The sequence below is a fragment of the Portunus trituberculatus genome, chromosome 30 (genome assembly GCF_017591435.1).
Source record: "Portunus trituberculatus isolate SZX2019 chromosome 30, ASM1759143v1, whole genome shotgun sequence".
Classification (NCBI taxonomy): Eukaryota; Metazoa; Arthropoda; class Malacostraca; order Decapoda; family Portunidae; genus Portunus; species Portunus trituberculatus.
In genome coordinates this window covers 9490250-9517749 of record NC_059284.1, presented here as the reverse complement: position 1 = coordinate 9517749, position 27500 = coordinate 9490250, and the positions used below count along the sequence as shown (strand labels likewise).

The 27500-nt window shown below is 39.9% G+C and overlaps 3 protein-coding genes across 4 annotated transcripts in view; 1 reads left to right on the top strand and 2 right to left on the bottom strand.

The window, feature by feature from the left end:
- Nucleotides 1-27500, top strand: part of LOC123510996 (voltage-dependent calcium channel subunit alpha-2/delta-2-like) — a 187067-nt gene that overhangs the window by 11463 nt on the left and 148104 nt on the right. Inside the window, exon 2 of the mRNA XM_045266594.1 lies at nt 3596-3655. The gene's annotated coding sequence lies outside the window, so the exon portion shown is untranslated. The remainder of the gene's footprint in view (nt 1-3595; nt 3656-27500) is intronic.
- Nucleotides 1-27500, bottom strand: part of LOC123510860 (leucine-rich repeat extensin-like protein 5) — an 83379-nt gene that overhangs the window by 52086 nt on the left and 3793 nt on the right. The window contains exons 4-6 of the mRNA XM_045266300.1: nt 25696-25747; nt 14515-14618; nt 4690-4871 (exon numbers count right to left, since the gene is read on the bottom strand). Of these exons, the coding sequence (XP_045122235.1) occupies nt 4690-4871; nt 14515-14618; nt 25696-25747 (338 nt within the window). The remainder of the gene's footprint in view (nt 1-4689; nt 4872-14514; nt 14619-25695; nt 25748-27500) is intronic.
- LOC123510997 overlaps nt 1-27500 on the bottom strand; it is a 173871-nt gene that overhangs the window by 144031 nt on the left and 2340 nt on the right. The window lies entirely within an intron of this gene.

Here is a 27500-nt window from a genome sequence, read left to right as displayed (position 1 = left end):
TTTTTTTTTTTCTCTTTGTTTTCATTTTCTATTTCTTATCTTTCCTTTATCAAATTACCCTATGTAACTTTTAACTCACTTTTGGCATGTTTTTGTTTTATTATCCCTTTTATTATTTCCTCTTTCCATCTTCCATTTCATCTTAATGTCTCTTATTTCTAATTCTTCCTTTGTTATCATTTTCTATTCCTTATCTTTCTCTTATCAAATTTATCTATGTAACTTTTAACCTGCTTTTTCCTTGTTTTTCTTTTGTTCTCCCTTTTCTCCCTTCCTCTTTCTTCTTTCCATTTCTTCTCAAATTCTTTTAATCCTCCCTTCTCCCCACGTTATCAATTTTCTGTTCCTTATTCTGTTTCATCTTACATTCTTCATTATCAAATTTCTCTATGTAACTCTTAACTTACTTTTGGGCAGTTGTTCTTTTGTTGTTCCTTTTTCTTCCTTCTTTCCGTCTTCCATTTCTTCTCAAACTCTTCTCTTAATCCTTCCTTCTATCTATCATGTCTTCGTTATCGTTTTTCTATTCCTTATTCTGTTTTATCTTCTTTCCCTAAGCATCAAATTTCCGTGTGACTTTTAACTTGCTTCTAGGTTGCCATCTTTCAGGTTAGCAGCTCCAGTGGTCCTTTATGGAGATTTCTTTCCCTTAACAATCTCTCTTATAAAAAAGCTTATTACTTTACTTAAATGGCGATATATTCATTACTGCTTTATCTTTTCATACGTGAGAGGGACACTAACTTAATTGAATCCCAACTTAACCTAACTTAATTTAATCTAACTTTAACTTAAACCTTACCAACAACAACCTAACCTAACCTAACCTAAGCTAACTTAACTCTAACTTAAACCTTACCTAAACAACCCTAATCTAATCTAACTCAACCCTAACTTAAACTTAACCTAACCCAAGAATATTTAACACCACCACCACCACAACCACTCCCACTACCACCACCACTACCAACAACAACACCACCACCACCACATTCATTACTAACCTTATTTTCTTTCTCTTTTCTTTCAAGTACCTACCTCTCCCTTTCCTTTCATTCCCTCGCCCTTTCCTCTCCCTCTCCTCTCCCTCTCCCTCTCCCTCGCCCTCTCCCTCTCCTGCCAAGCATTGTTAGGGGCACTGTTGCCATATCTACATCTTAAAAGTAATCATAAAAACAGAAAAGCAAATATGATGTTCCAGTATTTTCTTCTCTTTCCTCTTTTTTTGGGTCAACACAATGATCAAGAAGAGTTTTATTGGGTACACTGTCGAGAGAGAGAGAGAGAGAGAGAGAGAGAGAGAGAGAGAGAGAGTAGGAAGATGAGGAAGAGATGAAATTAATGCAGGAAAAGTCTACAGGAAAGAAGAAAATGAGTTGTGAATTGTAAAAGTAAAAAAATGAAAAAAGAAAAAGAGAAGAGGAAAAATTGACAGAGAGAGAGAGAGAGAGAGAGAGAGAGAGAGAGAGAGAGAGAGAGAGAACGGAAAATGGAAGAAACCGCTCGAGGGAAGAAGGGAGGAGGAATGGGAGGAAAAAACTGAGGAGGAGAGGGAAGGAGGAAAGGAGAGGGTGACACTGCAAGGGAAGGAGGAAAAATGAAGGTGAGAGCAAGAAGAGGAGGAGGAGTTCGAGAGAGAGAGAGAGAGAGAGAGAGAGAGAGAGAGAGAGAGAGAGAGAGAGAGAGAGAGAGAGAGGGGAAGAAGTAAAGAAATAGATACCAGGAAGAGAAAGAGGAAGAGGAAGAGAAGAGGAGGAGGAGGAGGAGGAGGAGGAGGAATATGGGATAAAAGAAGGAAGGATGAGAGGAAATAAGACGATTGGATAAAGGAGGAGGAGGAGGAATACAAAGGAAGAAGGAAAGAAACAGCAACAGACCTGTTGGTCCTTTCGAGGCTGTTTGGTAAAGGAGGAGGAGGAGGAGGAGGAGGAAGAAGAAGAAGAAGAAGAAGAAGAAGAAGAAGAAGAAGAAGAAGAAGAAGAAGAAGAAGAAGAAGAAGGAAGAAGAAGAAGAAGAAGAAGAAGAAGAAGAAGAAGAAGAAGAAGAGGAACAGGAGGAGGAGGACGGAAAGGATAAACGAAGCTGATATAAAGTGGAGGAGGAGGAGGAGGAGGAGGAGGAGGAGGAGGAGGAGGAGGAGGAGGAGGGAGGAAGGGAGGGAGGGAGAAAGGGAGGGAGGGAGGAGGAGAAAGATTGCTTGGAAGATGACACACTTTCTCTCTCTCTCTCTCTCTCTCTCTCTCTCTCTCTCTCTCTCTCTCTCTCTCTCTCTCTCTCTCTCTCTCTCTCTCTCTCTCTCTCTCTCTCTCTCTATTGATTCCCAGGATAAGCAGGATTCCGTCCATTATACATAAGGCCAAGAGGATCAGGATCGGAAGAAGAGGCGAAGTCAACCCCATCAGGAGAGAGTGACGGCGTTATGAGAGTCTCGGGGAAGCTGTTAGTGCATTGTGGGGCCGCCTAATGAGATATAAATGCTGAAAATATAAGTAGAAAGGTAACATGAAGAGAGTTGTGTACGTGAATCGGGGACTTGGTGTCTAGATGGTATGAAGGATTATGACAGGTAGATGTGAATGATGATAGGGGAATGATAGTATAACATCACACACACACACACACACACACACACACACACACACACACACGTAAATAGATAGATAAACTATGACGAGAGGGGGCGGACGATGGAAGAAGCGGACACTGCAAAAACATAAATAGAAAATATAGAGAAAATGTGAAAATGAAGGACACGAGAGGAGTAAAAAAAAAAAAGAGTAAAAAGAACCAGAGGAGGAGGAGGAGGAGGAGGAGGAGGAGGAGGAATGAGACGAGGGGAGAAGAGGGTAACGGGTAAAGGAAGGGAGAGGAGACAAGTGCAAGGAGCTACAGAAGAGAAGGAGAGGAGGGGAGAAAATACGATGGTTTGGAAGAAAGACCAGGAAAGGGGCTGGAAGGAAATGGCGAGGAAGAGAGAGAGAGAGAGAGAGAGAGAGAGAGAGAGAGAGAGAGAGAGAGAGAGAGAGAGAGAGAGAGAGAGAGACTCATCATGGAAAGAGAGGAGGAGAGAGGAAGAGAAACCTGATTATGGAAAAGGAGGAGAGGAAGGGAGAGGGAGGAGGAGCAACCATGGAAAAGAGAGAGAGAGAGAGAGAGAGAGAGAGAGAGAGAGAGAGTAACAAAAAAACATATGACTGACGAAGCGGAGCATAGCAGAAGAGGAGGAGGAGGAGGAGGAGGAAAGAGGAGGGGAAAAATAGTATTAGTGGGAGAGGGGAGAGGGGAGAGGGAAAAAGGGAGAGAGCATGACTGATCGTGTGTTTTGGGTTAGTGGGCGCGAACTTTTGGAACAAAGGGAAGTTGACAGATTCGAGATCCAGCAGGAGGAGGAGGAGGAGGAGGAGGAGGAGGAGGAGGAGGAGGAGGAGGAGGAGGAGGAGGAGGAGGAAACTGTAAAGAAAACGAATATAAGTTGGCGTGTCATCAACCAACATGTTAGTCTCTCTCTCTCTCTCTCTCTCTCTCTCTCTCTCTCTCTCTCTCTCTCTCTCTCTCTAGACATTTGCTTTTACTTTATTTTGTTTCTCTTTTACAGACAAGGAAGGAAGAAAAAGAAGGAAGAGAAATCAATCAGCTATGGGAACTTAAATGAAAGGTATGGTGCTCTCTCTCTCTCTCTCTCTCTCTCTCTCTCTCTCTCTCTCTCTCTCTCTCTCTCTCTCTCTCTCTCTCTCTCTCTCTCTCTCTCTCAGTTGTAGTTGTAGATAATCGTCGTAGGTGGGGACAGATTATTGTATGAAGCGTGTGTCTCAGAGATTTAGCTTTTAATAGTACCCATACTCTCTCTCTCTCTCTCTCTCTCTCTCTCTCTCTCTCTCTCTCTCTCTCTCTCTCTCTCTCTCTCTCTCTCTCTCTCACGCAGGGTACGGAAGGGGAAAATTTACGGCCCACCTTGCTTTAAAATAATGACATAACAGCGTTTCCTAAATTAGAATAAGTACCTGGAGAGAAGAGATTTAATTATGAAGAATCTTCGAATAAATTTTGAAAACTCCTAATAAGAAAAGTGCGAGCGGGCCGGCAGTCCTTTCAACCATCGGGAGGAAAATAATATAAGAATAATCTCTCTCTCATCTGTCTTCATAAAGCAAATTCAAATAAATGTAGCCTCTCATACGTCACGCATTTTCAGACTCCAAATATTAAAAAAGCAAAAGCGACAAGCAGCAAAGAGACGAGTATTATTTCACTTTTTTTTTTTTTTTGACTTGTTTTAAAAATGCACCGAATTCTTAAAAGCAGGAGTGTATATAGTGGACACACACACACACACACACACACACACACACACACACACACACACACACACACACACACACACACACACACACACACACACACACACACACACACACACACACACACACTCACACTCACTCACACTCTCTCTCTCTCTCTCTCTCTCTCTCTCTCTCTCTCTCTCTCTGCATATGCTGTCTGTCTGTCTGTTTGTCTATCTATTTATCTATCTGTAAACCCCTCAATGAATATTTTTATCTAGAAGTCTCAATCCCTTTCCCTTTCCCTCTTCCTCTCACTTTAGCTCTCTCTCCCTCTCACTCACACTCTCGCTCACTAAGTCCCTAACACTGTCTTTTGATCTGGTGGATGAATGAAGCCATCACAGACTTGGGATATTGGTGTAGAGGCAGCCAGCAGTGACCTCACCAGCCTGCCTCCCCATTGCAACGGCAGGTGTTGGTGGGCCGGGGACAGCGGGGTGACTGATGGAAAGGTGCGAAGGTGGCCGGGCTGAAGGAAGGCCGTGATAGAAGGTGATGGAGGAGTGTGGTATAGGAAGGTGGTGGTTTCTAGTGTGGAATAGTGTTGTGGGGCAGTGTGGGAGTTTAAAGTGTGAGGGTTGTGTCTTGTGAGCTGTGGTGAGCTTTGGAATGGCTAGGTTGGGTTAGGTTAGGTTAGTTTTGGGTTAGGTTAAAGTTTGATTAGGTTAAGTTAAAGTCTGGGTGAGTTTGTTTAGGTTAGGTCAAAGTTTGGTGAGGTTTTGTTAAGTTGAATTAAAGTTTGGTTAAGTTTGGTGGGTTTAAATTCAAATATGGTTAAGTTTGGTTAGGTTTAGTTAGATTAAGATAAAGTTTGGTTAATTTAAGTTTTTATAGGTTAAGTTAGGTTAGATTAGAAATTTATTATGAGTAAATGAGTATAGAATGCGTTAATACAAATTGTAAGGCTAATACTGAGGTACCATAACTATTGTGAACTTACATTAGGTTAAGTTAGGTTACGTTAAATGAGTTAATATCACTAAGAATGAGGTATGATATTTAGTTTTAGGTTAGAGAGGTTAAGTTAGGTAAGGTTAGGTAAGGTTAGGTTAGGTTAGGTTGGGTAAGGTTAGGTTAGATTAGGTTGGGTTGGGTTAGGTTAGGTTAGGTTGGGTAAGGTTAGGTTAGGTTAGGTTAGGTTAGGTTAGGTTAGGTTAGGTTAGGTTAGGTAAGGTTAGGTTAGGTTAGGTTAGGTTAGGTTAGGTTAGGTTGGGTTAGGTTAGGTTAGGTTAGGTTAGGTTAGGTTGGGTGGGTTAGGTTAGGTTAGGTTAGGTTGTTAGGTTAGGTTAGGTTAGGTTAGGTTAGGTTGGGTTAGGTTAGGTTAGATTAGGTTGGGTTGGGTAAGGTTAGGTTAGGTTAGGTTAGGTTAGGTTAGGTTAGGTTAAGTTAGGTTAGGTTAGGTGAGGTTAGGAATGAATTAATGTGAAAGAACAAAGGTGTGGAATGATATAGGAAAGGAGAGTTACCACTGAAGATAAGAGAAAGTTAAGACAGCGTGATAATGTAAGAGTTAAGAAAGAATTGTTGAAAAATGTGACAAATTACGGATTGGCAATAGAGTGATATACGATGAGGGGGGAAAAGTGTGAAGGACGTAATAGAAACACCTTGATTTAGAGTGAAGGGAAGAACGCTTGATGATATAATAGGTAAAAAAAAAAAAAGAGTATTTAAAAGTAAGAAAAAAAAGTGTGAGAGGGTAAGAGTGAGGGAAGTTGCGAGTGTGAAGGTGAATTTGCATTTTTCACCTACTAATTAGGGAGAAAGATGAGGGGAAAGCTTTTACAGAATGAGGGGAAGGAGAGTGAGGGATAGGCATGAGGAAACAAAGACACAGGCAGCGGGGAAGATATTTTAGGGACCTAGGAATAGAGAGAGAGAGAGAGAGAGAGAGAGAGAGAGAGAGAGAGAGAGAGAGAGAGAGAGAGAGAGAGAGAGGGGAGGGGAATAATAGAGGGTAAAAGAGGGCATCAGTTTAAGGGGAAAGGCTTCCGTTAGGTGATGGGAAGGTGTGAAGGGCATGATGGGAAGCTGAGAGAGAGAGAGAGAGAGAGAGAGAGAGAGAGAGAGAGAGAGAGAGACTTACCTGTAAATGGGAACGAGAAAGAGGAATGGATTGGGAATTTGCCATATTCTCTCTCTCTCTCTCTCTCTCTCTCTCTCTCTCTCTCTCTCTCTCTCTCTCTCTCTCTCTCATCTGTACATCTTTTTTTTCTCATTCTATTTATCTCTATTTCTTTGCGCTAATTGAAGGCTGGATGGAAAGGAGGAGGAGGAGGAGGAGGAGGAGGAGGAGGAGGAGGAGGAGGAGGAGGAGGAGGAGGAGGAGTATCAGTGGAAGAAACAAGAATAAAAAATCAGGAATGGAGGAAAAAAATGGAAGGAAGAATAAGGAGGAGGAGGAGGAGGAATAATAATGAAAACAGTAGGAGGTGGAGAAGAATATGGTAGAAGAACAGGAAAACAGCAGGAGGTAGAGGAAGAGGAGAAGAATAAAGAGGAGGAGGAGGGGGAAGAGAAGAAGAAGGAGGAGGAGGAGGAGGAGGAGGAGGAGGAGGAGGAGGAGGAGGAGGAGGAGGAGGAGGAGGAGGAGGAGGAGGAGGAGGAGGAGGCAGCATGGTTAATCATAGGAGAATCATAAATCGTAAGAGAGAAAGGGACAGGAAGAGCTTTGGTAGGAGGAGGAGGAGGAGGAGGAGGAGGAGGAGGAGGAGGAGGTGGTGGTGGTGGTGGTGGTGGTGGTGAATGAGGGAGAAGGTGGAAGTGAGGGCAAGAAAGAAAATGGGACACAAGACAGGGAGGAAAGACGAGAGAAGAATGCAAATTATGTAAATTCCTACAAGAAATACATTTACTGTAGTAGTCTCCCTTTCAAACCTTACTCCGTTTTCTATCACTTTTAAAACTTCTTTGTCACTCATCTCCCCTTGATATCTCGCCATTTGTTTCTCCTTTCAAATGTATAATAAAACCCTATGACATTTCTTCCCCGATTTGTCCTCCCCATTTATCTCCTCATTAGTCTTCGTAACTCTCTGTCTATCAGTTGTATCGGTAAACATTATCTCCAAATCTTCAACCTCTTTCTCTCCTTCGCTTCTCTCTTTTGTGGAGTATTTGTTAATGAAAATCCTCTAACTTCTTGTCTTTATTTCTTTCTTGTTGATATTTTCTTTTTTTTTTTTTCTTTAGTTTATTCGTAAATTTCAACATTAAACATTAAATATGAGTTCCAAATCCTTAAAATCTTTCTCTCCTTTACCTTTGTTTATCTCTTTTGTGGAATATTTGTTAATGAAAATCCTCTAACTTCTTGTCTGTATGTCTTTCTTGATATTTTCTTTCTTTCTTTTTTTTTTTTTAGTTTAATCGTAAATTTGTAGAAGTTTTAAGCCTCACCTCAATATCGTCAAGTTTTCGTCTCCTTTACACGCATTGTCTCTCTGTTCTTTTCTCTATATTTCTTTTTTTTATTCGTGTTTCTCTTATTTATAACGTTAAACTTCTAAACATGACCTTTGAATCCTTAAGCTCATTCTCTCCTTTACCTTCGCTTCTCTCTCTTGTGGAATATTCGTTAATGAAATTCCTCTAACTGGATGTTTTCCCTTTTTTTCTTAGAATTTACTCGTTTTTATCAAATTTATAACATTAAGCTTCAAAACATCTGCTCTAAATTCTAAAGCTTCTCTCCTTTACCTTCCTTTCTCTCTTTTAAATGTATAGCAATGAAACTAAACTCTTATCATTATTGTCTCTCTGTTCTCTTTTTTATATTTTCCTTTTGTTCTTTAGTTTATTCATGTTTATTTTTTTTTTATATTCTAAACATAACTTCTAAATCATCCTGCTTTTCTCTATCTTCGTTTCTTTTCAGTTGTATAGTAATGAAGCACCTTTGAATTTCTTCTCGACCTGTCCTTTTTCTTCATATTTTCCTTTTTCCTTAGTTTCTATATTTTTCTCTAGTTTGTAATATTCAACATCCCTTCTAAACCTGCCTATCTATTTTTCCTTCTCCCATATGCGTTATTTTCATCTTTAAAACATTAATAATCTTTCTTATCTATCCTTACTATCTATCTGCCTTTTTTCCTTCGTTTCCTTCAAATATATAACAAATCGTTCTTCTATAACCTTCCTTCTAGATCTCCTCCTTTATATATCTTCGTTCCCTTGTATTCCTTCAAACATTCTATCACTTTTCCCTTATTTATCCTCGTTTCTTCCTGTTCCTCAGATCTATATCAGCAAGCCTTTCCTATAAAACTTTCCGTCTATCTCTCTTCCCCCATTTGTCTTCATTTCTTTCCGTCTTTCCACGCCCGCCGCCCCACCTCGCGCCATTGCTTGAGTGCTTTACAAGGCGGGGACAGAAGTGCCGAGGGCTGGGGACTCCTCCTTGGGGAATTGTTATCGACTAAAGCAGAAAGAAGCATAGGAGGTTTTAGGGCACACAGCTCTGTTTGTGTGTGTGTGTGTGTGTGTGTGTGCGTGTGTGGGGCAAGGTAAAAACAATATACGGCACACACACACACACACACACACACACACACACACACACACACACACACACACACACACACACACACACACACACACACACACACGTATATATTGAAAAGACGAAATGTAAGACCAGTAACGTAAAAGACACGCAAGGACAAAAAATAAATAAGAAAAACAAAGAAATATATGACAAAGCTTAAGAAAAATACAAAGAGGAATAAATTGAAGGAGTAAATAAAGAACCAGAAAGTAAAATATAAAAGAAAGAGAGAAAAACAAAGAGAAAGAAAGAGAAGGGGGGAAGGGACGTAACAATGGAGACACAGGCTGTGAAAGAAAAGGGAGGAAAAAAAGTCATAGAATTATAAAGAAAGGAAATAAAAAGGAAAGAAAAGGAAGAGGGTGAGCCGAAAGGAAATAAAGAATGACGAGGAAGAAAGGACGAGAAGGGGACAAGTGAGGAAAAAATGAATTAAAGATGACAGAGAGAGAGAGAGAGAGAGAGAGAGAGAGAGAGAGAGAGAGAGAGAGAGAGAGAGAGAGAGAGAGAGAGAGAGAGAGTTGGAGGAGAGAGAGAGAGAGAGAGAGAGAGAGGAGAGAGAGGAGGAGGAGGAGGAGGAGGAGGAGGAGGAGGAGGAGGAGGAGGAGGAGGAGGAGGAGGAGGAGGAGGAGGATGGAGTATAATAGTATAATAAAAATGAAAGAAGAAGAAGAAGAAGAAGAAGAAGAAGAAGAAGAAGAAGAAAAAAAAAAGAAGCAATAGTAGGAGAGGAACAGCAGGAGGAGGAGGAGGAGGAGGAGGAAGAAGAATAATGTAATAAAAGAGAAGGAAAAGAAGACAAAGAAAAAAAAGGAGAAGGAGCAGAAGATTGAGAAAGGAGAAGAAAACTTGAATAAAAGCAAAACGAAGAAGGCATAGAAGAAGAAGAAGAAGAAGAAGAAGAAGAAGAAGAAGAAGAAGAAGAAGAAGAAGAAGAAGAAGAAGAAGAAGAAGAAGAAGAAGAGGAGGAGGAGGAGGAGGAGGAGGAGGAGGAGGAGGAGGAGGAGGAGGAATAGAAAAGCAAAGAAGAATAAAGACTTCAACTGAACTATCTGAAAACCCTCCAGTCTCTCCATTTCCTCTTTTCTTCCTTCCCTCCCTTTCCTCCCCTTTCCTCCATTTCCTCCACCTCTTCCCCCCCCCCATTTCCCCTCCATGAAAAACTCCTCCCCAAGGCAGTGCTCACAACCAACCAGAGTCTTAAGTTTTTAATCACTCAACCTGGAAAGGAAACACAGGAGGAGGAGGAGGAGGAGGAGGAGGAGGAGGAGGAGGAGGAGGAGGAAGGACAAAAAGGATGGTTTGGTTGGAGGGAATGGTAAGGGAGGAGTGAGGTAGATTGGTGGTTTAGCCTGATAATCTCTCTCTCTCTCTCTCTCTCTCTCTCTCTCTCTCTCTCTCTCTCTCTCTCTCTCTCTGTGATTTACTGGCAGGTGAAAGATTGTCGGTTCATGATCTCTCTCTCTCTCTCTCTCTCTCTCTCTCTCTCTCTCTCTCTCTCTCTCTCTCTCTCAGGACATATGCCATTTACTTCAAATTGGAAAAAAGCGATAAATATTTGGGTCGGCAATGCGTGGAGCGGACGGCAGCAGCAGCAGCAGCAGCAGTAGTAGTGAGGGCGGCGAAGATTTAGGAGTAACTATCACCGCGGGACGAAAATTCCTCCAACACTGCAACGAGGCGACCATTACGTCCAATGGGATAGTGGGCTTTATTAAACACTATTTTTCCAACGAAGGGTAAAAGGTCCAGTGTAATACAACCCCCGCACTGCTCACCCACCACTCCGTCAGATCGCGTTTACCTCCCTCTTCTCAAAGGCTACGATGCTCCATGACTTTTAACGCTGCAGTGGGTGTTATTGCGGCCCTGAAGCGTGTTTTGTGATCCCCTGATGGTCTAACAGCGATTGCGTGTCTTCAGACTGGAGACATCTCGACTTATAATCACTCTGCTCTTCAAAAACACACATAATGGAAGTACGAAGTGTGTACATGTTTTTTAAGGTCCGTATTCAGAAACGCTTTGTCTTTCTCACCATGACTGTTTTCCAAGGCCACTGAGATGACTAGATGGGTTTTCAAGAGTTTCTGCAGTTAATAATGCAGGAATTTCGTCATTCTGCCTCTAGAATAGTAAAAACACCTTAAAACTCATGTAAATTTAAATAAACCGTCTTGAATTAGTGGAGGTGAAGCGCTAAAGTGTTTGAGAATACGAGCATTAGTACAGGGAAAGTATCTTGTGTTTGGAAGTGGTGTGGGAATGATGGATGGGGAGGAAGCTTCTCTTTTAGGCCTGTAATCTTTAACGCTTTGCTCTCTCACCATCACTACTTTCCAAAGGCTCCAGTTGAAGATACTCGTGTTTTTAAGGGTATTTTTTCGATTCTAGTGATGGATCAGCAAGATTTCTGGTTAATTAAAGAAGAAACTGTCTTGAAAATAAGGCTACTTGTTTCTGTTAAGATATTTTTTCCCTTGTGTATAGGAAAAAAGACAACTTTATGATAATGGACTATTTTTTTCTTGTTTCTTTGTGTTTCCGGTGCCCTGAGCCAAGCAGCGTGTCTGAGGAAGCGTGTAGTGTATTGAAGCGTGGCGGAGGAGACAGTTATCGTCCTCACCAAACGTATGCATGGCGATCACTTTTACCGCATTCTTAGCAACACTGAGCACAACTGTGGCCCTGAAACATCTATTGAGCAAAGTTTTCCTATTCTTTTATCGAGGCGCGGCGAAGACAAAACCTATCATCCATTAAAAAGAAAAAAAGGAGAAGAAAAATAAGAGAAAAGCTACAATAATACCACAACAGAATGCTTCCCTTTTTAAATCTCCGCCAGACTCCATTTAGTACAGCAACGAATGCGGCTCTAGTCTGGAAATGTATCGTGAATTTTTAGGCGCCGTTTAGCGAGGCACGGCGGAAACAACACAGCTATCGTGCGTAACTAAAAGGACTCTGATGCCATAACACAATACATTCCTTTTATATACATCGCCAGAGCGCATTTAGTCTCGATTCTCTTGACTGGTCGCCCCACTCATCGGAAACACTCTAAAAACAACAGTGGTCATTGATCGAGTTAGGACGAATGTTTGTTTCCCCATCGGTCATGTAGGATTCTTGTTAATTTATCACTGGAAGCTCAAAATACCTTTGGAAACTCACGTAAAATTATCCCCATCATTTTTACCTTGAGTTTTGGGTACGATTAGACAGTTTTATTTACGTTAGCAAGGGTCTATGGAGGTCAGAAGGTTAAAGGTTCAGTCTTCATAATTTTAATCCCCACATGAGTTTCTGAAGCTGTATGAAATCACCAAATAGTAACCAGAATAGATACGAAGACGTGTCATGATACTGAAAAGGTTAAATAAAGCTTGTTAGAAGTACTGGTTGGATGAGGATGGTGAAATGTATAGCTAATATCTCACTGTTGGAAAAGAAAGTGAAGATATGAAAACCATGTGTGGAGTGTCTAACATTAAAAGAGGAGGAAAAAGAGGCAAGGTTGAGATATTTTGGACATGTGAAGAGGAAAGATGAGGAGGAACCAGTGAAGAAGGCAATGCTGATACCAGTTACAGGGAGAAATGTAGTTAGACATAGAATAAGATGGAAAGACTTACTGAAGCTTGGCAGGAATAAACTTTGACTACAGGAAGAGAACGCAACGAAAACAAACAGATGGAAAAGGCTAACTCGAGGTGCTGACCTTACTACGCAGTGGGAATAAGGTTGTATGAAGAGGAAGAGGAAGTACTGGATGTATAACTGGTAATATTTTGATTGACATTCCGGTAACAATGTAGAATCGAGTTAGTTTGTTACTAGAATCATAAAAGTTTCCATTGTTTTCAGTACAAGTTTTTAAAAGTATTGGAATGAGATGATTAGAAAGTTTTCACGAGTGCTTTTCTTTCCTCAGTGATAATATAAGATTTTTGTTATTTTATATATATTTACGTTTTTTTATTATTGCTATCATTAAAACCCTAAAAAACTCCCTTAATTTGTATTCGAACCTGTTAAAAAGAAGTGCTCATGAGATGACTGGTTTGGTTCTCATGACTTTATTAATCTTTATTTGCTTTTATAGGCAGTAATAATATAATTTCTTTTTAATTACGAATAAAGAAAGTACTTATGAAAACCCCTGACTTTCCACCACACAATGCTAAATACAGCTGAGACGAGGCGAGACTATTCAAAATGGTCTTTCCAAATTACTTTCTTTTCTTTTCCTTTTTTTTATCACTAATGAAAAGAAAAGTGAAAAAACCTTGACTTTCCACCACACAATGTTAGAGAGAGCTGAGACGAGGCGAGGCTGTTTAAGAATGGTGTTTTCAAAGTACTTTTCTTTTTTTTTTTATTTGTTCTTATCACTAATGAAAAATATTGAAAAAAGCCTCAACTTTCCACTGCACAATGTTAAAGAGAGCAGAGAAATGGCGAGACTGTTCAAGAATGGCTTTTTCAAAATTACTGTCTTTTTTTATTATTTTTATCCCTAATGAAGAAAATTAAAACCTTTGACTTTCCACCACATAATGTTAGAGAGAGCAGAGAAAAGGTTGGTCTGTTCAAGAATGGTCTTTTCAAATTATTCTTTTCTTTTTCTTTTTTTATTTGTTTTAATCCCGAATGAAAAAAAAAAAACTTAAAAATCCCTTGACTTTCCACCACACAATGTTAGAGAGAGCAGAGACAAGGCGAGACCGTTCAAGAATGCATCGTTTAGCACAACAACGAACACACGCAGCTTGACTCTTTAAAACTAGTGTGGACTTTTCTACAGGGCTTAGCGGGGCGTAGCGCTGGGAACAGAAAATCGTCCCTAACAAACTTACGAGGGAGGATCAATATTCCGTGACTTATTCCCCGTGAAAGGAACGCCGCCGCGGAGGGTGAGCCAGGCCAGCGGGTAAATATATTCCTGGGTTTTACTGCCCTCGTAACCAGAATACTGTCCTTCCGCGGTGAAAGTTACGCAGCGGGACCTAATTTACGGACAAGAAGTAATGGGAATGAAACTTAAAAATCTCACAGGTGCGTCGCGGCCTTACCTGACGGTGCCCTTAATTTAAACGTCACCTTCCGTGGTCTTTAAAAACTACCCACGTCGTGTATATCTCCGCTAATTGCAGCGAGAGACTCACTTTATTGACAAGAACCGCTGCGGGAGACCAGGAGCTTTTTAGGCACAATGGCGAGGGACACCTGCATTCTAAAGTGTTACCTGTGTCTTTCTCACCTGTATGTCTTTATGGCTTGCTACGGATGGCTTCTTGTATTATTCTAATTGTAAGAAAAGCACAGTGGTTTTCAAAAGATATGGCTATTCTGAAGGCTATGGTATTGTGAAGTGTATACCCATCTGTGCCTATCTCACCTTATGTCTTTATGTCTTGCTGGAAATGGCTTCTTTTATTATTCAAGTTGTAAGAAAAGTATAGTGGTTTTCAAAAGATATGGCTGTTGATTTGAAGTATTAAATGTGTATGTCTCACCTGTATGTCTTTATGTCTTGCTGGGAATGGCTTCTTGTATTATTCAGGCTGGTTTTTAAAAGATATGGCTGTGGATTTGAAGTATTAAATGTCTATGTCTCACCTTATGTCTTCATGTCTTGGTGTGAATGGTGCTAGGTTCTGATATGCAAGAGTGAGGTAATAAGAGGTGTGTGGTTCTTGAAAGGTAGGGTTGTGCATGCTGGACTGTTGGTGAAGTGTTGGTGAAGTGTGTGTAATGTCTTTGTGTCTTTGTCTTCACTGGGAGCGGTGTTGAGTTGCAGTGTGGTTCTCAGAAAGGATGTTTGCTTTATATCAAGTAGCGTGGTTTTAAGAAGGACTTACGTTGCATCATCTGCCATGGAATTTATTATCATATGTCCTGTCTCTCTGTCTCTGTCTGTGTATATGTGTATGTATGTATGTATCTTTGTATATCCTGGCACCATTTCCGTGATTCTTGTTGGTGTGTGAGTTGTATGAAGGAGCCAAGTAAGTGGAAGGCTTGAGTTTTAGAGAATTGGAATGAGTTCAAGAGAAGTGGAGAATGATGTAAAAAGTTTAATGAGTTGCGTAAAATGTGGAATGAATTATATGAAAAGTGGATTAAGTTGTATGAAGGATGGAATGAAGGTATTGTTGCCTTAAAAATAACTGGAATGAGACGTAAAGTAAACTGGAACGGGTTGTAGAAAAATTAAATGATTGTAGTAAATATAAATTGTGTTGTGGAAAAGGGAGAATGAGAAAACTGGAATGACTTACAGGAAGGAGATTGTGGAATGAGTTATGAAAATGGAAATAACTGGAATGAGCTCTAGAAAAATGTAGTCAATATAGTTTGGGGTGTGGAAAAAGGAGAAAGAGAAAACTGAATGACTCACACAAGAAAATGGAATGACTTGTGAAAATGGAAATAATTTGAAAGATATAAAACAAATTGGAATGAGCCTTAGGAAAACTGAATGATAGTAAAAAAATATATAAATTGGGTTTTGGAAAAGGGAATGACAAAACTAGAATGACTTACACGAGAGAATGGAATGAGTTATAAAAATGGAAATAACTGAAATAATGAAATATAAGACAGACTGGAATGAGCTGGAGAAATATTAAATGATTCTAGTAAATATAGTTTGGAATGTGGAAAAAGGAGAATGAGAAAAATTAAATGAAGGAGTTATAAATATGTGGCATGCTATGAAAAAAAAATGGAATGAGGTTGAGAATTAAAGTGGATGGAGTGGAAATAAATAAATTCTAATCCTCTTCATTCTCTTCCCAGCTTCATCTTCTCTTATCCCTTTTTCGTCTTCTCTTATCATCTTTCTTTTCTTCTCCACCCCTTTCTTCTCTTCTTTTTCTTAGCCCTCTCTTATCCCATTCCTCTTCTTCTTCTCTTATCATCTTATCTCTCTCTTCTAATTCTCATCTGTTCAACTTCTTTATTTATAGATTTTCCTCTTCCTCTTATTCTCCTCCTCTCTTCTCTTATCCTCTTCCCATTTCCTCTTCTACTCCTCTTATCATCTTCCTTCACTTCTCATCTAATTCTCTTCTACTTAACCTCTTCTTTATTTATCCTCCTCTCATCCTTAACCTGTTTTTCCTTACCGCTTGCATCTTTTTTGTTTTTTTCTTCCTTCTCGTCTCCTCGTCAGTGTTGCCAGCTCGTGTCCTCCAGCGCCGCCCTGATGTCCAGCACAGGTATTCACAACGGTGGCCTGATGTTTTTGACCACACTAGGTTCAAGTAGCAGGTTGTCTTGGTGGCGCGTATCGTCTCTAATACTATGTAAATCTCCTCTCTCTCTCTCTCTCTCTCTCTCTCTCTCTCTCTCTCTCTCTCTCTCTCTCTCTCTCTCTCTCTCTCTCTCTCTCTCTCTCTCTCTCTCTCTCTCTCTCTCTCTCTCTCTCTCTCTCACAAACCTCAAACCAAACTCCGTATCTTCCCTAACCTTTGCTTCAGTTCCTCTCTCACTCACTCACGCACTCACTCACTCATACACTCCCTCTCCCTTCCCTTTCTCCTCCCCTTCTTCTCTTCTCTCCCCTGTCCATACTACACGCACCGCCCCAGGAAGGAAACTCCCCAAGCTGATCCTTGTCATGTAAATTTTACAATATGCAAAGACCTTGTAATGCAAATTTCAAGAATATGGACCATGCCTCGGTCTGGCGATCTGATGGTCTTACGTGGGAGAGGTGAGGTGAGGGGAGGAAGGGACGCTGGGACAAAGAAGAGTTGGAGAAGGGAAGGGGAGTGATGGGAGAGCTTTTAGAAGAGACAGACTGAGGGGATTAGATAAACTCCCCTCTTCTCTCTCTCTTTCTCTCTTCTCTCTATCTTGTATAGGGGTGTAAGTGGGAAGGAAATGGAAGGGGGAGATAAATGTAAGCTATGAAGATTATGGTTATGGAAGACAGTGATAGGAGAGGGAAGAGGAAAGGGGAGAGTGGAGATACTGGAGGAAAGAAGACATGGAGGGAGGGAAAAAAGAGTGTTGTTGTTTGAGAATCGGTTTGCCTCGCCACATACCAATGATCTCTCTCTCTCTCTCTCTCTCTCTCTCTCTCTCTCTCTCTCTCTCTCTCTCTCTCTCTCGTATTTTTTTCCTTTACTTTTCCTCCTCTTGTTCTCTTGTTGTTCGTACTGACCCTCCTCCTCCTCCTCCTCCTCCTCCTTCTCCTCCTCCTCCTCCTCCTCCTCCTCCTCCTCCTCCTCCTCCTCCTCCTCCTCCTCCTCCTCCTCCTCCAACTCCTCCTCCTCCTCCTCCTCCTCCTCTTTTCTTCTTCTTCTTCTTCTTCTTCTTCTTCTTCTTCTTCTTCTCCTCTCCTCCTCCTCCTCCTCCTCCTCCTCCTCCTCCTCCTCCTCCTCCTCCTCCTCCTCCTCCTCCCTCTTCTTTCTACGCTCGACTTCGCACCGGAAACGAGACCAACTGGGGGGTTGACTGCTGGCCACACACACACACACACACACACACACACACACACACATCATTCTAATAAGGCTGCATTAAGGTCACTGTAGCTCTGTGATGCATCGTTTAGGTGGAAAGTCAAGGCTTCTAGTAATGATGACTTTGTTTTATGGCAGACTCAAGAAAATAGCGTCCGAAAAGAAAACGGGAAGAAAACGCGAGGGAAGATAATGATGGAGGATGGGAAAAAATGCGTCGCTGGGGGAAAAAAGGATGGGAGGAAAAGTGATAGATGATGCTAAAGATTTATACATGCGTAGATTTTTTTTATGTGTTCTTTTTTGGTATTTTGTGGGTTTTTGGTGGTGGTGGTGGTGGTGGTGGTGGTGGTGGTTATTATTATTATTATTATTATTATTATTATTATTATTATTTTATTATCATTATTGTTATTGTTATTGTTGCTTTTGTTGTTATTGTTATTGTTACTACTACTGTTACTACTGGTATTATTATTGTTATTTCTACTACTACTACTACTACTACTACTACTATTATTATTATTATTATTATTATTATTATTATTATTACTACTACTACTACTACTACTACTACTACTACTACTACCACCACCACCACTACCACAATTATTGATGGATTTCAATAAAAAATACCGTATCTAGACTAATAATATCCAGTAAAGGGATAAATTATACGTTTTTTCTCCTTTTTAGCTCCTTTTTCTTTCTCTCACCGTATCTTTGGCTTGTATCCATGACCCCCTCTCTCTCTCTCTCTCTCTCTCTCTCTCTCTCTCTCTGTTAGTCTGTTTTATATTATCTTTTCATTTAATTTTACTTTCCTTTGTAATTTCCCGCGTATTCTACATTTTCCCATTCGTTTGGTTATCTTTTCCAATTCTTTATTTAATTTTCACTCTTTTACTACCTTGCCTTTATTTTCCGAACGTGGTTTTCGCTTTCATTTTTATCAACATTTTCGTATACATATACATACTCGATGAATTTTCAAGCAATATTTCTTGTGCATATTTCATCCTCCGTGGCTATGAACGCACGCATGATCCTAACAATATTTTCTGTTTAACCCTTTCAGTAGTGGGACGCATTTTTTACCTTGAGATTTTTGGTGTAATTAGGTTATTTTATTTACATTAGGAAGGGTCAGAAGATTAATGGCCACAGTCTTCACTATTTTAATCTCCCACATGAGTTTCTGAAGCTGTGTAAAATCACCATATAGTAAGCAGAATGAATATGGGAACGTGTCATGGTTCTGAAGGGGTTAAAAGTATATTCTACTGCTGAATACTTCGAAAATCTAAGCAGTATATCCTATTTTGTACACATTTCGTCTTGTTTATTTGAGAGGACGAGTAGGATTCGAGTAAACAAAGATACAGTGTTGCTTAAGTTTTGTTTCCTGCCTTGTAGCGTCTTAAGGATGGTTTGTGGGCCGCTGTGTGTCTTGTAGTCTCAAGTGTATACTTAGTCATACTCAGAGATGCTGGTGGACGCATAACACACACACACACACACACACACACACACACACACACACACACACACACACACACACACACACACACACACACACACACACACACACACACACAGTAGTCGTTTATTGACAAAAATTTAAGTTTACAATTATTGCAGAGAAAACCTATATTAACTTTTTGTCCAACTTAAATAAAAGACGGAAAATATAATACCATGTAGAGGGCTGTATATAACTTGACCATCAAAAACAAATTACAGAAATAATAAAAATAAGAAAAACATCAACTATACATATACACAGTGATCATGAAATACACACACACACACACACACACACACACACACACACACACACACACACACACATTTTCTTGGTAATTCTGTGGTTCATTTTTCGAGTCGTTAAAAGTTCACAGGTTCTTTGGTCTCAGTGGTTCATCAGTTTCTCCGTGAAGGAATTAGCTCTCTTTATATAATCCCAATTTTTACCTCTATTACTTTGCTTCTGTGGTGCTATGATTCAATTTTTTGGTTTATTTATTGGTTTATTCTTTATTAGTGTGTCTGTGTGTCTGTTTGCTGGTTTTATCCATTGATTATTCGTTTTTTTTTTATGTATCAATGTTCTGTTTCTTTATAATTTTTTTTTTTACTTTTAGTGTATGAAGTGTAATTTTTTTGTCTGTTTCCTTGTAATGTGTGACAGTTTCTCTCTTTTTTTCCTCTAGTGTGTAACTTTTCTTCCCCTCGTAATGCTTGTCGAGTACTTTTTTCCTTTTTTTTTTTATATACTTTCCCTGTGGTGCATAGCGTGTACTCTCTAGTATGTACTCAGCACACACACACACACACACACACACACACACACACACACACACACACACACACACAGCTGTACGTCACTGGTGCAGCGCTGTACATCATGACTAAACATTGGTGCTGTGCGTACATCAACATTACCATCATGTGTACAGCTGGGCCAATTAGCGAGGGCATATTTTGTAAAGCGTTTTGATTTTTTGTGACATTATTTTATATTGCAGTAGCGAGTGTAGATCAGCCATTAATGTGTGTGTATATGTGTGTATGTAAGGATGTCTGAAGCAGGGTCATGTTTTGTTGTCTTAATTTTGTCTATTTCTAAGTTTATCTGTACATGCAACTCTGCTATCGTATATTTGCATGTTAGTATGGTACTTACATCATTATTATCACGTGTGTACAGTTGCCTCAAGAATTGGTGTCATGTTTTAAGAAAGGCTTTGATTTTTTTTATAATATTAATTGATCTACCTTCTTGAAATACTGCTATTATATCTTCACTAAGACACTATTATTGTACATCGCCTTATCGTTATCGTACTTACATCATTATTATCGTGTGTGTTCAGTTGCCGCAAAGATTGTTGCCATATTTTATTTGAAATATTGCTATCGTACCTTCATCAAAACACTATTATTGTACTCACATTAAAGCAATCATCGTGCTCAGTTGCCTCTAGTGATGGAATTTTAATATACTTTCTTACTTCCGTTGCGTAAAATAAAACATTGCTATCGTATTTACACCGAAACATTACCGTGCTTGTACTGTTGACTCAAGTAGCGACACATATGACAGAGTTTCAGTGACGTGTCATTACTTACAAGCTTAACCATCGTACGTCCATAAGACCATCATTACCGTGTCTGTACAGCCGCCTGAGTTATGAAGTCATATGTTACAAAAGGATTTCACTGACTTTTCCAACATTCCTTCCCGGGGCAAGAGCAAATCAAATATTGCCGCCATCTGTACATCAAACATTGCTCTCGTCGAGTCTGACTGTCTCTTCCTCCTTCGCCTGTATTGCAGTATGCGAGACAAGGAACGTATTCACTTTATGCTGTATACCGATCGATGTGTATTTGATAGGATGCATATTTCTCTCAATAAACGTCCCTTTCGATATTACATTTTCATCATCTTGTCTTGAAATATTTGTTGTCAAGAGTTTTGAGGAGACGAGGACGGGAAGTGCAGGACGTGAAAGTAAAAGATGAAAATTTTAAAAAAGTAATAAAAGTCGAGAAAAGATGACATTTATAATTACACAGAGACTGGAAATCCGGAAGAGGAAGTGAAGTAAGAGTCTTAGAGAGAGAGGAAGGAAAAAAAAGACGAAATCGTAAAGGGGAAATAGAAGAAATGTAGAGTAATAATAAATTAGACAAGATAAGAGTGTATGTAAGTTTAGATAGGTGGGAGTGAAGGAGAGGAAGAGAAGTAGAAGCGAAGAAGGCGTTTGGAGCGATGAGGAGGAAGAAGAGAAGAGATCGTAAAGAAAAAAAGATAAAATTTAAAGTGATATGAAACTATTAAAGATATGATTTAATGCAAGACTGGCTATCCGGAAGAAAAGAAGAAGAGGAAGAAGAAGAAGAAGAAGAAGAAGAAGATGAAAACAAAGAATGAAAATAAGAACAAAAGTAACAGTAGGAAATAGAAGAAGAAAAGTAACAGTTGGAAATTGAAAAGAAGAAAAAGAAGAAAAGAAGAAAGTAGAAGAAGACAAGGAGTAACAGTAAAAAGAAAATTAACAGCACGAAATATAGTAGTAATAATAATAATAATAAGAAGAAGAAGAAGAAGAAGAAAATAAAATAAAGAGTAAGAGAAAAATAATACTTAGAAGAGTAAGAGGAGCAAGAAGAAAAAAAAAAAGATCACTGGAAACATGGAAAGGTGAAATGGCAAAGTTGAAGGAAAAGATATTAGACAAAAAACATCAGAAAAAAAGAGAAAATGATATAATAAAAGAAATAGAGTTTGACACGAAGTAAGAGAGTAAGACTAAGAGGAAGAGGAAGCAAGGTAAATGTTATAAAAAGGATCAGGATTTAAAGAACAGAAAAAAAAGAAGATAAAGTCCACAAGAGTATAAATAAGTAGAGGAAAGATGAAATTTAATGAGATTTTGTGATTCGGTTTCCAGTAGAACAGGAAGGAGGACAACAACAACAACAACAACAACAACAACAACAACAACAACAACAACAACAACAACAACAACAACAAAAACAACAATAACAACAACAACAACAATACTTTAAAGAGACAAAAACATAAAAACAACCTTCCCCTTAGAAATAAAAAAAAAACATAAATAGATAAGCAAAAATAAAGGAAAAGAAAAGAAAAAACTAAATAAAATACACAGAAAAAAATAATAAAGTGTGATACAAACCTTGATAAGAAGAAGAAGAAGAAGAAGAAGAAGGATGAACCAAAAGAAGAAGAAGAGGAGGAGGCGAAGCAAGGTTATTCCGGCTGCCTGCAGGTACAAATAAAGACGGAAGGAAGTTTGGCGATGGAAAGTAGAAGCAAACTCAGGAAAGAAGAACAATGACTGTCCTTGCTTCTAGATCATGACCGGTAAATGAAGAGAGAGAGAGAGAGAGAGAGAGAGAGAGAGAGAGAGAGAGAGAGAGAGAGAGAGAGAGAGAGAGAACCTGCCTGCTTGTATTTCGAGAACAGCAATTTGTAAACTAGCTCGCATTAAAAGGGAAAACGTTAGTCCGTCTGGTAATGAAGGTTAGTGAAGGTAAGGGCCGCTAAGGGGGAATTAAGGGACGCTTCACTTAGTATGGAAAGGGCAGCGTTGAGGCGTTTAAAGGGTGCGACGAGAGGAGGGAAGCACAACACGAGGGAAATCACACAGTTGTGGAAAGTGGAAATTGACGAGGAAGAATTGCCAGGACGCGCGAACAAATGTAATTATCAAAACAAATGTGAAGGTAACGCTAGAGAGAGAGAGAGAGAGAGAGAGAGAGAGAGAGAGAGAGAGCAAAGGAATAGAGGATCACAAACGGAATACAAAAATTTATATTCGTTTTTTACCATAATCATTCTTTACATCAATACATTAGAGGGAATTATACTGACAAACGTCCCATCCTAGTGATTGCAACACACTCACAACAAAAAACAAATGTAGAGATATTAAAAAGAATAAGATAAAGTTATAATAGTCAATTTTCTACGTCACACAGCTACGATACAGAGAGGATAATACTGACAAACAAAGCTTCAGTAACAGCGAAAACAAATGCTGAGATATTAAAAAGAATGACTCAATTTCTCTACAAATACGATCACCATTACTGCTTTCCAAAGGCTTCAGTTGTCCCTATTCGTTCTAAGAGTATTTTTTTATAGTTCTGCAGATTGATTACCAGGATTTCTAGTTTATTAAAAGGAGAAAATGTCTTGATAACCCGCCTAGTTGTCTCTGTGGCCTTGGAAAACTGTCATAGTGAGAGGGGAAGGCGTTTCTGAATACAGGCGGGAGAGACAGAGGGAGGGAGAGAGGGAGAGGGCATGGGCTGGAAGGGATAACAGGGTGGATTACAAGAGAGGATTCTAGTCCACCTGGATTAGCATAGGATGACGGTAATGATGGTGTGATTGTTGTCATAGCCATTGCTGCTTCACTGTAGCTGGTGGTGGTGGTGGTGGTGGTGGTGGTGGTGGTGGTGGGAATAGGTAGTAATGGTGGTGATAAATAGCTTCTTGATTGTTTTGAGTTGATTGTTGGTGTTGTTTATGAAATTAATCTTTTAAGGGTGAGATTGATAAATATAAGTGGTGGTGGTAGAGTAGTAGTAGTAGTAGTAGTAGTAGTAGTAGTAGTAGTAGTAGTAGTAGTAGTAGTAGTAGTAGTAGTAGTAGTAGTAGTAGTAGTAGTAGTAGTAGTAGTAGTAGTAGTAACAATAAGAGTAAGAGGAAGAGGAAAAAAAAGTATCAGCTACAGAAATATTGGTGGTTGTAGTAGTAGTAGTAGTAGTAGTAGTAGTAGTAGTAGTAGTAGTTATTGTTGTTGTTGTTGTTGTAATAGGAGTAGCAGTAGTAGTAATAACAATAACGGTAGTAATAGTAGTAGTAGTAATAATAATAATAATAATAATAATAATAATAATAATAATAACAATAATAATAACAACAATAATAGAAGGATGTGGGTACTTTTTATTGCTCCTTCATTTCCTGTTTATTGATAATTGATTCACACCCACACACCACCACCACCACCACCACCACCACCACCACCACCTTCCAAGTAGCAAAGAGGGTGACAAAGAGGAGGAAAAAGACGATTTCTGCTTCATCGTTACTTTTCATATTTCCACTCAGCAGTGAGGGCGAGGAAGTGACCTTTTTGTTCCTGCTGTTTTCCTTTTTGTTTGTCCTTTTGTGTTCTTTTGTTGCGTGTTTCTTTGTCATCACCTTCTGTGTGTGTGTGTGTGTGTGTGTGTGTGTGTGTGTGTGTGTGTGTGTGTGGGATTATTGTTGATGTAATTGTTGTTATTATTGTTATTGCTATTATAATTGTTGTTATTATTGTTAATTTTAATCTTCCTACTTTACTATTACTACTACTACTACTACTACTACTACTACTACTTCTGCTACTACCACCACCACCACCACCACCACCACCACCACCACCACTCTCTTTACTAATATTACCATTAACTTTATTACTAACATCAATATCCTTCATTTCCTTCTCCTACTGTTCCTCCTCCTCCTCCTCCTCCTCCTCCTCCTCCTCCTCCTCCTCCTCCTCCTCCTCCTCCTCCTCCTCCTCCTCCTCCTCATCTCCGCTGTCGCTCAATTCTAGGCTAACATTTTTCTAACACACTTCCTCTTTCCCCCATCCTGTAGCCACTATCACTTGTGTAACCCAATCTCCGTCCCTTTTGCCTTCCCATTTCCCCGCGTCCCGAAAGCCCCACTCATCCCCCATTCAGCCCCGCCCCTCGTAGTGCCCTCTCCCCCAGCATCCAGCCCCGCCCCACCCACGCCCTGCCTCGCCTTGTTCACCGTTCATATGAGAAAAACTTGCAGCATTTCTTGTGGTGGACACGAACTGACCTGTTTCAAATGGACGGGGATTTCAGTGAGTGAGAGAGAGAGAGAGAGAGAGAGAGAGAGAGAGAGAGAGAGAGAGAGAGAGAGAGAAAGAGAGCAAGGTAGAAAAAGAGAAGTAGTTTAATAAGGGATAGAAACCACGAATGTGTGTGTGTGTGTGTGTGTGTGTGTGTGTGTGTGTGTGTGTGTGTGTGTGAGAGAGAGAGAGAGAGAGAGAGAGAGAGAGAGAGAGAGAGAGAGAGAGAGAGAGAGAGAGTCGCTTATTGGTTACATGGAACTTATACAACTACCTTACCAAGAGAGAGAGAGAGAGAGAGAGAGAGACTGTTGATATTTAATTCTTTCCATCTCGAAATATCCATTCAAAAATAAGAGTAAAAGGAGGAGAAAAAAAAAGAGAAAAAGATAGACGAGTGATACGAGAAATCGCCTTTTTTTCATATTTTTGTCTTTTTCTAGTCTATTTTTCATTGATTTTTAGTCCATTATTTTTTGCGGGATTCGAATGAGTTCCAGATGCATGAGTGAGTGTGTGAGTGAGTGTGAGTGCGTGAGTAAGTGTGTGATTGCGTGAGTGAGTGTGTGAGTTAGTGAGTGCGTGAGTGAGTGTGTGCGTGAGTTAGTGAGTGCGTGAGTGAGTGAGTGTGTGAGGGAATGTCAAACAGTGGCACATATTTCCTTTTTATTTATTTTTTTCATAACTTTTTCATTTTTTTTTTCATTTAATCACTGGCATATTTTTTTGCTTCCTTTCTTTTTTGCTTTATTTTTTCTCAGTAATTTGAGTTTAGCATAACGATTATGACTCTCTCTCTCTCTCTCTCTCTCTCTCTCTCTCTCTCTCTCTCTCTCTCTCTCTCTCTGTCGTTCTTTGTCATGTACACGACACTGTTTCATTATCCTTGTCGTTGATTCATAAATATTCACATGGCGGTTCATTAAGGGTTGAGCCAGTGCTTCATAAGGTTCGTTGCGGTGCCTAAGGGTTCATAAACGGTTCACAATGGTTCATAAGAATCAGGAAGCCTTCATAAAAAAAATACATCGTTAAATTTTCACTGAGCTTCACAAAAAAGGCGGGGTGGTGTTGAGGTTCATTAAAGAGTCATAATCGGGTTCGTAAAGGTTCGTGACGGGGTTCGGAAAGGCACATAATGGTTCATGAGAGTCGCTAACGGTTCGGGAAAAGCTTCACTGGTCCATAGGTTCATTTTTCATTTCGGTCCGTGTGGGAAATTGAAAGCTAATCCTGAAATACTGGTTGTCAAGACGGGAAGAGAGAGAGAGAGAGAGAGAGAGAGAGAGAGAGAGAGAGAGAGGCGTGATCGTTCGTCATTCACTTTCTCACGTCCATTTTAAAATATTTTCCCGCCACTCCGTTCCACCCATTAAAGAAATTCCCTTCCATCTGTCTGTCTGTCTGTCTGTCTGTTTGTCTGTCTTCCAATCTTATCCTTCTCTATATGATTATCTTTGTTTATCTGTATTTGTTTGCATGTCTGTCTACTTGTCTCTATTTCTGTCTACTTGTCTGTCTGTCTGTCTGTATGTCTGTCTGTCTTCCAATCTTTTCTTTCTCTATGATTATCTCTGTTTATCTGTCTATTTGTTTGTATGTCTGTCTACTTGTCCCTGTCTATGTGTATGTCTGTCTATCTCTCGCTCTCTATCTCCATTTGTATGACTTGTTTGTTTGTCTGTCTGTCTGTTCATCTGTCTGTCTATCTTTCTGTCGGTATATTAATCTCTTTAATTGTCTTCATATCTATTTGTTTATCTGTGTATCTCTCTCTATAACTGCCTGTATATTAAATTTCTCTCTCTCTCTCTCTCTCTCTCTCTCTCTCTCTCTCTCTCTCTCTCTCTCTCTCTCTCTCTCTCTCTCTCTCTCTCTCTCTCTCTCTCCTTCCCAGGGGGGTTACACACAAACAAATTAGCTAAGCCAGATCCCTCGTGGCTCGTGCTGAGGATGACTGGAGCCTTCCCACTCAACCTCCGCTGCTGACTAAACTGACTTGACTAACTGATTCGACTGGCAGACTGACTTATTGCTTCCCTGCCCTTCTCAATTGACTGACTGATTGCGGGTCTTTTACGCCAGCCTGATTTGTTGATTGACTGACTTAACCTGACCTGACGCCCTCCTGCCTGCCTGACTGCTTGACTGACTGATGGAGTGAGTGGAGGGTGTTTAACTGATTCCCCGCCTGCCAGACTGAGTGATCGATGGACTGATTGATTGGGTGAAAGGGAGAGAGCGTGACTGATTGCTGCCTACATGCCTGACTGCCTCCTTGACTGATTGACTGACTCACGGCCTGGCGTACTAACCTAACAAAGTCAAATTGGGCGAAACCTAACCTAACCTAACCTAACCTTACTAACTAACCTAACCTAACTTAACCTAACCTAACTTAACCTTAACCTCTAACCTAACCTAACCTAACCTAACCTAACCTAACCTAACCTAACCTAACCTAACCTAACCTAACCTAACCTAACCTAACCTAACCTAACCTAACCTAACCTAACCTAACCTAACCTAACCTAACTAACCTAACCTAACCTAACCTAACCTAACCTAACCTAACCTAACCTAACCTAACTTAACCTAACCTAACCCTAACCTAACCCAACCTAAACCTAACCTAACCTAACCTAACTAACCTAACCTAACCTAACTTAACCTAACCTAACTTAACCTAACCTAACCTAACCTAACCTAACCTTAA